A 12,953-nucleotide genomic window follows, 5' to 3' on the forward strand; every position below is an offset into this window, starting at 1 on the left:
TATGAAATAACTTGAATAAATTAACGTATATTTTGATAAGCATTCAACATCTATTAAGCTAATACAGATATTGTATATTGTAATACAGCTCTGGGACATAATGATATTTATAATTTGATTTGTTTATATAAGTTATAATAATTAATTATTATAGCTCTGCAATGCCGGGGTAGAAGGTCCGCGTCCACCTCACAGCCCGAGTGGATTTTCTCAATAATAATTAGATTATTGGGAATGTTAGCAATAGGATAATGAGGGTGACTGGTGGGTGAGGTAACATGAGTATGTGTAACAACTCCCTCTCATTGTCTTCACCCACAGGAGGAGGCGGGCTCCAGGAACCTGGCGCTCACTGGGGAGGACATGTTCAGCATCTGGAGCAAAAAGAGAACGCGGCGCTCACTCTACCGCAACATGAGTTCCTTATGTTGCACCTGCAAGCCTGCCTACTTGTAATACGCCAAAGTCTAGTTCTCCAACCACTTCACCACGCGCGAACACACACACACACACACAACCGTTTCCAACTCCTGCCTTCCCAGACACAAGCCAATGCCAAGCTAGTCAGTTTAGTGTACAAGATACGGTAGGAGATGGAGCCAAATTACGTTTTATCCATCTCGCTACGCTGGAATGAAGCAATCGACACAGTCCCTCCTGAGCCAATCGCATTATCCCATGCCCTGATCATCCTCACAGTTCTAATCTCTGCTTAGTCAATCATGTCGGTGAATTATTTCAGTCATTCCCAACCTATCGATGAATCCCGTGTCCAGTCCTACAATCAAGAGTTCGCTAGTCACAATCCTTTCCAGTCAGATCACTTTCAAGCTACAACTAATCCTCAACTCGTACCCTATTAATGCAAGGAAGCTATGCACTAACATAGTTAAATTAGTTCCTACCTTTTGATAGTTAATTAGTCAATTCAATAAACTATTTCGAAGACAAAAATATCATCCCTACCAACTCGCCCGTTTACAAAACCCTAAAATTATTACATGCCCAAACTGATTTTAACTACATGTTATATTCCTAAATTATGAATTACTTTAATACTTCTAATTACTTGAAATTAAGAACACAAAATACATGGGATATACTTTAGAGTTCAGAAAGTAAAACAAAGTACATTGTACACTGTACAATGAAAGTACACTGAAAGTACAGTGCACTGAAAGTACACTGTAAAATCAGTATGTATGCTCTCTCTTTCCCCTTGTGTGTCCGGTCTCACCTTACCAGACACAAGTCCAGCTTTGTCAAGAAAGTCCAATATCTTGCAGATACCTCCAAGCTTTCATAAATAACCCTGAATACACCACATTCGTCTTCCAAACACTTCAACTTCCCAAGATTTCCTACTTGCCTTCGTCCAATACCCTCGTCCAAAATGTCCACCTTCCTTTAGATAACTTTTTACATTTAACAAAACATTCAATTTCTCTCGGATCATCTCAACTTCATTCAAATCTTCTAAACTGCTTCTAAATACCTTCATTTCATCACAGATGTCTCTAACTTTAACCACAGGCTACTATTCTATTCTAGGTGCTTTCAACATATCATAAACACTTGAACCTGTACCAGGTGCCTGGGATACTGTACACCTTCCCTAGGTGCCTAAACCTCCATTGGTTTTCTGTTAAGTACTCTGGGTACATAAAGTTGTAATCAAACTAATATACCCCTTTCTCCTAGATAATTAAAATTTACTTTCACACATCCCCCAGTTTTATTAAGATATCTTCAAGTACCTTTAGATATTTTTAAGTCCCTCCAGATATTTCCAACTCTAAAAGTATATAGACAAAATATTTTCCCAAATCTCACAGCTTTCTCCAGACTTTCCAAAAATATCAACCTTCCCCCCTAGGTATCTTTAATAGGCATAAATACCTTTAATATGCATAAATACCTTTAATATATCTTTGTCATACCATGGACCATGTTCTCTTCTAGTGTCAATCTCGTTCACACTTCAATTACAGCTTCTTAACAGGCATTTCGTAACCACAGACACACCAAACTATGACCACAAGAGTCAGACGCATATGGATATATGAAAATAGACAATTATACAAGAAACAAATATAAACAGTTTTTAACAGAACACATAGTTACTAAATTTAACACTCTAGATGAGATTTAGCAAAAATTACTTATTTCCTATAAAATCTATAAGCAGCAGCACTTAGTAACAGTATGTACGTAGAAATTTATAATTTTTTAATATTGACAATGACAGCAAAACACAGGTTGACATGTAGGATGAGAAGAGGTGAGGAAAATGGTTGACATGTAGGATGAGAAGAGGTGAGGAAAATGGTTGACATGTAGGATGAGAAGAGGTGAGGAAAATGGTTGACATGTAGGATGAGAAGAGGTGAGGAAAATGGGTTACATAGTCAAAAAGGGAGTTTTTTGTTTTTTCAACTGGACGCGAAATATAATTTTTAATCTCATTGGCGAGGTTAATCCCACAGTTTAGAACTTTTAATTTGCAGGAGCGTTTGTGCAATGTTCACATGTGCATGTACGTCACTGTCCATACTCGTGTATATAAACACGTCACTGTCCACAGTCATATATACAAACACGTCACTGTCCACAGTCATATATATAAACACGTCACTGTCCACAGTCATATATATAAACACGTCACTGTCCACAGTCATATATATAAACACGTCACTGTCCAGTCATATATATAAACACGTCACTGTCCACAGTCATATATACAAACACGTCACTGTCCACAGACAGACAGACAACACCGAGCGCCTCTCCACTCACAAACTTCGCCAATTACTTCTCTAGTGACACCTTGCGTCGTGTGTAAAAGTGTAGTTCTTGTTCTGCAAATTATCAATTCGCAGTCAGTAGCAGTCTGCTGTCGCTGCCTTGCTCTCTCGTGTACAATCGTAGTCTCCATCACAGTGTAATGATCGTCCGTGTGATTGTATGAATGTCCAATTTACAGCTCCAGCTGCTTCCCTATGACGAGTGTCCTATTTACAGCTCCAGCTGCGCCACTATAACCAACCGCTGCTGCTGGTACGACTTTTAGGTACTATATAGACTTGTTTTGTCCCCCGGATGTAATCATAGTGCCGCTTCTTGTGTAGTGGCCAGGTAGAGTCTGGTTCAGAGACGAGGGGTAACTATACATTACAGTAACTCTCCTGCTGCAAGGGGGAACTTCCTGAGCCATTTTCTGGTATACGTGTGTACATGACGGTCATACTGGAAAAAGAAATGTTGTTCGCCTCTATATATGAGGAGAGTCTGCTGTGATAAGTGAGTGTTCGTGTTGACTTCGCTATTGTTTCCTTGCTGTCCGCTGTTTTAGTGTGTGTGTCTAGAGCAACGCCGGCTGTCTGGAGTCTCACGTATTGACTTATACACTTTCCTTTGCTGTATTGCCAGTATTATATCTCGTAAAATACTGCTTGGCGCTCTTGTGTGTGTATGTAACGTATAATTCCATCTTGCTTAATGCTGTCATGTGTGTGTGAAGCGTCTCTTGGCTAGACACACAGGTGAAGTTTTTTTTGTGATTGTATTCATATCTCTAGACGACGTCCTTTGCGTCTGGTACAGTCGTCTCTGGCTACGTCTTTAGCTATACATTTTACATTATCACACTAGAAATTGTCTGTTCTGTTCCTCACCTGGTGCCCTAGGTCGGTACTTTCAGGGAAGTAACAATGTATTATCTCAAACTAACGTGACACACACACACTGTATCTTCAGCCTGTATCTCAACACAGTCTCCATTCTCAAACTCTTTGTTTATCAATACCATCCTTGCATCTACCATAGTGTTCTCATCCCAGTGACTGTCACCTATCGGCTACACCCCCAGCATCCTCATCCCAGCGACCACCACACAGCGACCACTACCTAGCGACCATTACACAACAACCACCACCCAGTGATCACCCCTCACAGTCCCATCTCTTGCATTCCATACACTGATCCCTTATCCTCCCACATTAGGATAAGTCTACCTTCTCCACTCGCCTCTACAGTACTGGCTATACCACCAGCTGCTCCTTGTGTATGCAGGCTTCCCACTTCACACACACCTGTTCCTCTCAGAACTTTATCAGTGGCAGCAAAACTCTATCTGTGTTCAGTTCTTCATTCTCCTCACCTTGCTAGCGAACACCACACCCTGGCCACACTTGCCGAGGTTCACCCACTCACCAATGCACACTCTTTACCAAAGTGACCCTCACCCCACACCACTGAGGACTACCCTCACCCCACACCACTGTGGACTACCCCTCACCCCACACCACTGAGGACTACCCTCACCCCACACCACTGAGGACTACCCCTCAACCCACACCGCTGAGGACTACCCTCAACCCATACCACTGAGGACTACCCTCACCCCACACCACTGAGGACTACCCTCAACCCACACCACTGAGGACTACCCCTCAACCAACACATCCTTCCACCTCCAAAGAACCCCTACCAACAAAGTGCTTTCAGATCCAGGGCAGACCCCTAAAACCAGAGAATATTGTGCCTCATTCTAGACGGGTTCACTGGGGCACAAAAGTCCTCATCACCAACTCGCCATCATGGGGCCCGCTGAGCTATTTGCGATCCGACTGCTTATAGTATGAGTGCAGTGGAGGAGAACTAGACGTTGGCCATAGAAACTAGGTAATGAATGCACAGGTCGTTGACTAATACGTTCATCCAAGTGATAATCTCTGGGTGACAAGCAAAATATATATATATATATATATATAATAGATTCATTACTTGCCTAAGCCGTTGCATCATAAGTATTTTAATTACGAGTACTGTGAGTGTTGTAAAGTGATAGTAACGCCATAGATTTATTGACAATCTCATTGATTAAACTCCACTTCTGTTATTCTAGTAGTTTGTGTGTTGATTTGTATTACATATCATAGTTAGCCTTCTTGACCAAGCTTGGCCATAGGGTGTAGTCTAGTTGGTTATTAGTACCTGCCAATTTAAGGCCTCGGGGGAATGCTACATTTTCCTTGATTACTTCAACAGGATTAGTGGCATCAGACAGATGGCGCCAGTTTTCTCATATATATCGGTTACTTGTAGGAAATATGGAACCGGCTGAGTCATGTATCGTGTGACAGTAGGACACATGACGCTGAGGGCTTGGCTGGGGTATACATAGCACTAGGAAAATGCCAGTTCGTAAAAGAAAGATTGAGATAAAATGTCGTGTATGATTTGAGTATAAGACACATGGCGACTGTTGAACTTTGTGTCAGTTGCCTGTAGAGCATGGGGCACTAGTTGCCCCTTGTGTATTAGTTATCAGTATGACACAGTGCCACTGGTGTCGTGATTCATACAAGAGTCGAGCATACATCAGTATGTTTGACTGTAATACACACGGCATCATTTGTAGGGAACATGACCTCGGCTGTACCATGTGCCATGTAGGACACCTGAAGCAATATTGTCACATATTAGAGTGTAGGACACATAATGCAAGTCGTGTCACATATTAGTCGAGAGTGTAGAACACATGGCGCCAAATGTGCCATAACCCTAACATTCCGTAGGAGAATCACAATCCCAGCTACAAGAGAGTAGCAAGTGTACATAGTGAGGGTATAGTCTGATAAGTCGCGTTCTCGCGTGACCGCACGACCTAAACGACTACACGACCTTCCTTCCACCAGGAAGCCCTAAACAGTCTTCTGTATGTATTTCTAACCCCGGAAATATGCCTCACGAAGTAGACAAAGGGTCATAGATGCAACAGCCAAAACAAATAGTTTGATTCAACTGGATTTACAACTAAAGGTCGTTTCAGTTATATATTGTGGATGAAGGCGAGGAATAGTAGTAACTTAAATGTGATTTCTACATTTCAAGAGCACAGGTTCGGAAAACTCCTTACTGTTAATGCCTGCAACCCATGCCATCATATATATCTATATATATAGATATATATAATATATATATATATATATATATATATATATATATATATATATATATATATATATATATATATATATATATATATATATATATATATATATATATATATATATATAATATATATATATATATATATATATATATACAGTATATATATATATATATATATTATATACTATCACTTCCTTCAAATAGACGCTGGTTTTAATCGATTTGGAAAGTTATACTTGCTAATTTGGTCCTTATTTATTTTACCTAGAACTTTGAAACTACTCGAGTCTTAGCTTGAGGAGAAGACTCTTTACTCTTTACTCTTTACTCTGATTTTACTCTTTTAAAAGTTTCGAAGGTGAAATATGTGAGAAAATGTTACTCGACCATGAATATTTAACTTATTCATTTAAACCACTTGCGTTCCCGTGCAGGCTGTCTCCACCAGGAACATTCCCGTGCAGGACGCCTCTACTAGGAGGGTTCTCGTGCAGGACGCCTCTACTAGGAGGGTTCTCGTGCAGGACGCCTCTACTAGGAGGGATCTCGTGCAGGACGCCTCTACTAGGAGGGTTCTCGTGCAGGACGCCTCTACTAGGAGGGATCTCGTGCAAGACGCCTCTACTAGGAGGGATCTCGTGCAGGACGCCTCTACTAGGAGGTATCTCGTGCAAGACGCCTCTACTAGGAGGGATCTCGTGCAGGACGCCTCCGCTAGGAGGGTTCCCATGCAGGATGCCTCAACTAGGAGGGTTCCTGTGCAGGATGCCTCAACTAGGAGGGTTCTCGTGCAGGACGCCTCAACTAGGAGGGTTCCCGTGCAGGATGCCTCAACTAGGAGGGTTCCCGTGCAGGATGCCTCAACTAGGAGGGTTCCCGTGCAGGATGCCTCAACTAGGAGGGTTCCCGTGCAGGATGCCTCAACTAGGAGGGTTCCCGTGTAGGACACCTTCACTAGGAACGTTAAAGTGTAGAGCGTGTCGAACAGGGGACTTTCCATTGTTTACTAGTAGTGTTTCATTGCAGAACCTATCCACATTAGTTGAGCCTTTTATTTTAATCTAACACTTTTCAGCAGTTTTATCTAAAGAACATCCTTGGCTTAAGTGTTATTCTGTGGATCCTGCTTGTTTCAATCATGAATAAATCTATTCGCAAATCAATTGCCTTCGAAAGTTTTCTGCTAGAGAGGTCCTGGCCCAGAACCAACCAACAGTTTGAAATTGGGTGTTCATATTGTTGGTTGGTTCTGTAGTACGAGTGGTAGTTGGTATTGATGGTTGGCCGAGAGTGCTCTCGCCAATGCAATGGCCATGCGAGTGGTAGTTAATAATTAATGGTTACTTTACCAGTGGTTTTCTGTGTTAATGCGGGTTGTCGATCATGCTAATGGTTTGCTCTACTCGTGGCCGTTCGTGCATTGTGGTTAACACCCCATTACCAGACGGCCACATTAGAGGTTGACACTATAAATGTGTTCATGGTTTGTCTGTGCCCCTAACAGTACAACCCGTCCATGTGAGGGATTCACTCGACTGGAGGCCGACTGACCTCCTGGCGCACAAACACATGACAGACATCAATCCAGTCAGCAAGCAGTTGCATCATTCCCGTAATTGGCCTCGACCTTCAGAAAGTGTTCGGGTCGCCTACAAGTGGACATTAACTTGGTCGGCGGTCACGTTGAGAACGTTGACTTCGAGTCTGCTAACTCCCAATTTTGCGTTCTATTGTTATAAAATCAGCACTCTATCTTCATCAAGAAAAGTTATATATATAAAAAGCCCTTAGTTCGGTATCTTTATGTACGGTTGAACATTCAATAACCGAGAAGAAAATTTAGATTAACTGTGTGATAAGGCATTAAATTTTCTTCCCCAAATGGTCTGAGAAGTTAGTAAGAAACAAGATCTTGACAGCAGACTTTTTCATAACTTCCTATAATTACTTATGTATAGTGATTAAGACATTAGCTTATGCAATATTTTTCAGTATTAATAAATTTGGATTAGGGATTCTGGTTCACATGGTTAGGCTGCTAGTAAACTAGGTTGCGCTCAGTTTGTGTGGCAGGGGGCCAGGAGAAGCATAATAAACAAAAATAATATAAAACATTACGATGCTTCAAACATTGGCTTCAACTCCAACAAACTGGATGTAAAATACAAAAATCTAAAACATATTACAAGCTTTGATCCATATGGTTATCTTAACATCAAATGTTTAGGCCACTGGTAACTTTTTAAATTTATATATTTTTTTTTTTTGGGGGGGGGGGATTAATTGGGTTAAATAGTTTCTAACTTGTGTAATAAAGCATTGACAGCAATAATTTATTTAAACTCGCAAACAATACCATAATTTTATTATTAAAATAGGAAGCCGGTGATCGTGCGAAACGATAATTTCACCGGGCGGTTAAACCATATTCCGCAAAATAACAGACAAAATTAACAAATATATTCCTTTGCTGACTAATTATACTAGATACAGACGATGTCACAATGACGTGGCTGAAGATATGATGACCAAACCACAACTCAGAAGATGGAGAAGCAACAACGTTTCGGTCCGCCCTGGACCTTTATCACCCACGACTCGATAATGTTCCAGGATGGACCACAATATTGTTGTTTCTCCATCTTCTGATGTGTGGTTTGGTTACCATTAATAATACTAGACAAACTAGAGTCCAAAGACTGCATCAATATTCATTATGTTACAGGACACAAAGTAAATCAAGACATCCATGCATAATATTTAACAAATCGCAAAATTACACGCATAATTTTTAGTACATAATAAATCCTGGTCCTACTGATGAGACGGGTAATAGGTGAATTCCTAATCATCTCTTAACGCGCTCCACGAGTTCTCGAAATGTTTATCTAGGTTTAGAAAGATTACATTTATACATTTTAATTGGACAGTGGTGACAAACATTAATTAGAGGTAGCTAAGACGGCGTCTTTATACTTGCAAACCTTTAGTAACCTGTATACAGATATTACTATATTTACGTCTCATTATTTTGAGAGTAGTGTACACTGCATCACTATTGTTAGTTTCTAGAGTAGTGAGTGCCGGCAACTACGCTGTTCATGGTCCACCTGGGTGGTGCCGAGGACCAGCTGTTCAGGGTCCACCTGGGACCAGCTGTTCATGGTCAACCTGGGTGGCACCGGGGACCAGCTGTTCAGGGTCCACCTGGTTTCGCCGGTGACTATGCTGTTCATGGTCCACCTGGGTGGTGCCAAGGACCAGCTGTTCAGGGTCCACCTGGGACCAGCTGTTCATGGTCAACCTGGGTGGCACCGGGGACCAGCTGTTCAGGGTCCACCTGGTTTCGCCGGTGACTATGCTGTTCAGGGTCCACCTGGGTGGTGCCAAGGACCAGCTGTTGATCCTCCTTTGAGGCGCCAGGGACTACAGCTGGTGGTTCTCCTGTGTGGTACCGGGAACTAGCTAATGGTCCTCTTGGAAAAACGGCCAAGGTCCACATGAGGGCGTTTATTACAGGATTCCTGCTCCTTGTTTCGTCTCCCAAAAGTTGCAAGAATATACTTGTGAAGCAGGTCAGCAAAGGGCCGTGCGTTACTTCTCGACTGACAAGGTTACCGCGTCGTTCTTAAGGCTTACACATGCCAGAACTGTGTGGTAGAAAAATTTGTCCTATGTTAATTGGTAAATGTGTGTGTGTGCGTGTGTAATAAAAATTATATACATGTATGTATATATAATTATACACACACACTGTATGCAGCTTTTATAGTGGGTATAAAGTAAAAAAAAGTAATTGGACAAAATGAACATGCATTAAAGCGCAATACATACTTAAGATGAAATGATAGGGTAAACATTTAATGGATTAATGAAGGATATGAAAATTGACAGTTGTACTATATTATAAAATTAAGTTATGCATGAGCTGCCATTGAGGACACTGCTCATCTTCCTTCTGGTGATGTGGTAGCAGTGATGGCAGCGAGGTGACCTTGGAGCCACAGTGACGCGAGGCTTCATGTAATGGACCTGTATAGGATATTACTCCATGTGGGTGAGTTTCATTCGGTTAATGCTGTCTGTATATTACTTTCAGCCGCTATATATTTTGAGAACTGACAGGCTTCTGAGGAGTTGATACATTAAATTTTGATTAGCTATGATCGATGTTTTGAATACATTAATTGTCCAGAACAAATATTTGAGGATTTATTTACTTACAATTTCATTTATCAAGAAGGTTGTTATAAATAATTAAATGGGGGGACAAACTTTAGAGTTTTGTTGTTCTCAAAAGTTCCTCCTTCATCCGGCCGGAAACAGCTTCCAATGGGCAAAACAGTAGGGATGCCAGGAATCAAAACGTGGCGTATAGAGCTCGGGAATGCTCTGCGCCCTACTACTCCTCCTCTCATACTACACTCTCTCATTACGGCGCATGTATATCACGGTCACCAGCGGCCGCCCCTTCCTAATGTGCTTCACAGGTGACCGTTTCAAGTGGCCCAGCTTCCACTCACAACTTTTCCAGTGGGACATACGCAGTGAAAGGAATCTAGAGCGTAAAATATTAATCCACAACTCTACAAATGTAATTTATAAATATAAATAGTATATATATATATATATATTATATATATATATATAGACATATACATTCACACTATATTCTGACAGTTTTATTGCATGCTGAAACTTTGGTTATGGTTTTTGATGGTGTAAATACCTCAAAGATTTGATGAGCGGCTGTTATGTTTGTGTCATTGGGGGGTACATGGTGAGGGCCCCAGATAATATACTGTTGGTGAGGGGCCCAGTGAGGGCCCATTCTCGGCGAAAGGGCCGGAGTCAGACAAGGTGAGGCCCTGAGCTACGGGAAGCTGTAGAGATCCTATATGTTAATTAAAATCATTATAGAAATGTCATTTAAAATAAATCTAAATTACACAAGAATCTGAGATTTTGAGAGGGCCCCCCTTCTGTTTAGGGCCTAGGTGGTAGATTGTTTTAATGCAGCACTTCAAAAATATATTGTGATTTTTAGTATTTATAAACAAGTAACAAGATGTATTAAAATTGTTCACAAAAATGTAAACTGTATATTGACCAGAAAAGATTTATATTTGCAACTGTTTAGTACACAAGCTTCCTAACGTGTCTCAGCTTTTTGTATAAATATATATATTGCCAAAAACCTCTGTCAGTAAATGGCGTTTGAGTTCTGGTCCTGCAAGCACAGGTTGGGAAGGGCTCTTGGCACGCAAGATGAGCTGCATATATTTGGTGGATGAATTAACCTTGCATGAATACTAGACACTGGTGTGCATGCTACAGTAGTGTGTAGTCAAGGTGTGTTTGTGTGTGTGTGTGAAGACGTTAATGGCAGACGACTGTTGATCCTAGCAAGAGAGTACCTGATGTGTTCCACTGCAAACAAAATATATATTGATACTCAATGAGGCCTAAATTAGTGTCGGCAACAACTCGTGAAATATTGTGTGTGCTTGAGAGCTACAAGTAACAGATGGTCCAAATCGGATGACAATTGTTTGGTGCGATACGAGGCTAGTGGCTGGTGAAGCCTGGTGTGTACCTAGTGAGGTGCCTGATGCATGTTGTGCATGGATAGCAGCTGGTGATGCGTGACGCATGCGCCTCAGTCAGCGGACCAGATGAATAATTTATCATGTATTATTCTGCAGTATAGCAATAAAAAAAATTTTGCAATGACTGCTTGTTTTACATTCCTCATAACAATTTTTTGTGACAGATTTAATAAGGTTGTTTTCTTTTAATTAACATTACCTTACAGCAGATTGATGAAGAAAAGGACCTTAGTCAAAATCCATCATTCACTGAAAGCTGCACAAGAAGTAGGAGCTGCAGTCTAAATAAAAAAAATAAAAAGCTAATCAAACCCTAGTAGTTAAACAAACATTTTACTTCAAGAAAAAGAAGGCAGTTATTCAAATGCATAAATCTCTGGTACTTGTATTGCTGTATCATCACTTGGATTATTGTATTTAAGTATGGAAACCTCATCTTCAGAAAGACACAGCTGCTTTGGAGAAGGTTCAACACCGGGCAACAATAATCATTCCAGAACTAAGTTGACTCTTACCAGGAACGATTAAGCACCTCGGGGCTAACACTACAAACCAGACATGATAGGGCTGATCTTATTGAAACTTTTCAAATACTGTACTAAACAATTTGGAGGATATTGACCCAGACAATATCAAAAGGTCAGATGTAACAAACAAAGAGTATCAGTTTTAAGTTAAACAAGCCACAATGTAGGACAGAAAACAGGAGATGCAGACGATGAGTCACAATAATGTGGCTGAAGATATGATGACCAAACCACACATCAGAAAGTGAAGAACGATGACGTTTCGGTCCGTCTTGGACAATTATCAAGTCGTGTAACAGCATGTAACATCAGATCCAACATTCCCAGTACTACTTGGATATCAACTGCCTGGTGCAGTTTGTAGAGGGAAAGTATTACCAACTCCCCAGCGGCAATGATACCATAGGCGAGATATGGATAGATGAGAGAATAATGGTGTTACAAAGGCAGAATGTAGTATCTGATCTTTGAATGAATGTCTACTCTGTTATATACATTTTTCTCATTTTGTATACGGCACTGGATTTTTAGCTTGTCAATGTGAACTCCAAGGAATTTACCTCCTATTTTTCACATTATTTGGGAATTGTTAACACTTAGGTTAATCTGATTTGAAAACTTGTTACCAAACAATATGAATTGTATACGAGTTAGCACAACATTTTCCGATCAAAATTTTAAAAGCGTTCCAGTAAAAGTTAGAATTCCATTTTATAATTAATTATATAAAAAATATATTGGGAATAAAGTAGATTCGTTAAGCACAAATGTGCACATTGAAAGCCATGGTGGGAATCTATAATCAGTGTTTCTGTAGGTGGTGCACTGTGATATCTCTGAATATTGTTTCCATAGGTTTTCC

General features: G+C 40.6%; 1 protein-coding gene and 1 long non-coding RNA gene across 3 annotated transcripts in view; one reads left to right on the top strand and one right to left on the bottom strand.

The window, feature by feature from the left end:
- dcma (decima) overlaps window positions 1–5,937 on the top strand; it is a 443,230-nt gene extending 437,293 nt beyond the window's left edge. The window contains exons 6-7 of one of the 2 annotated variants that reach the window (XR_006772134.2): window positions 322–2,281; window positions 2,387–5,937. Coding sequence is in view for 1 of the 2 variants with exons in the window: in XM_045733876.2 (XP_045589832.1) it covers window positions 322–456 (135 nt within the window). In the remaining variant the exon portion in view is untranslated. Of the gene's footprint in view, window positions 1–321 lie in introns of both variants that reach the window. The other variant, XM_045733876.2, reaches the window with a different exon arrangement.
- A 2,322-nt stretch (window positions 5,938–8,259) lies between these two features.
- Window positions 8,260–9,725, bottom strand: LOC138369303 (uncharacterized). Its single transcript, XR_011229807.1, has 2 exons — window positions 9,199–9,725; window positions 8,260–9,101 (listed from the first exon to the last, which is right to left on the bottom strand). It is a non-coding gene; the product is annotated as an uncharacterized lncRNA (long non-coding RNA).
- Between the last annotated feature and the right edge of the window lie 3,228 nt (window positions 9,726–12,953).

This window comes from Procambarus clarkii, chromosome 4, assembly GCF_040958095.1.
Source record: "Procambarus clarkii isolate CNS0578487 chromosome 4, FALCON_Pclarkii_2.0, whole genome shotgun sequence".
In the NCBI taxonomy this organism is placed as follows: domain Eukaryota; kingdom Metazoa; phylum Arthropoda; class Malacostraca; order Decapoda; family Cambaridae; genus Procambarus; species Procambarus clarkii.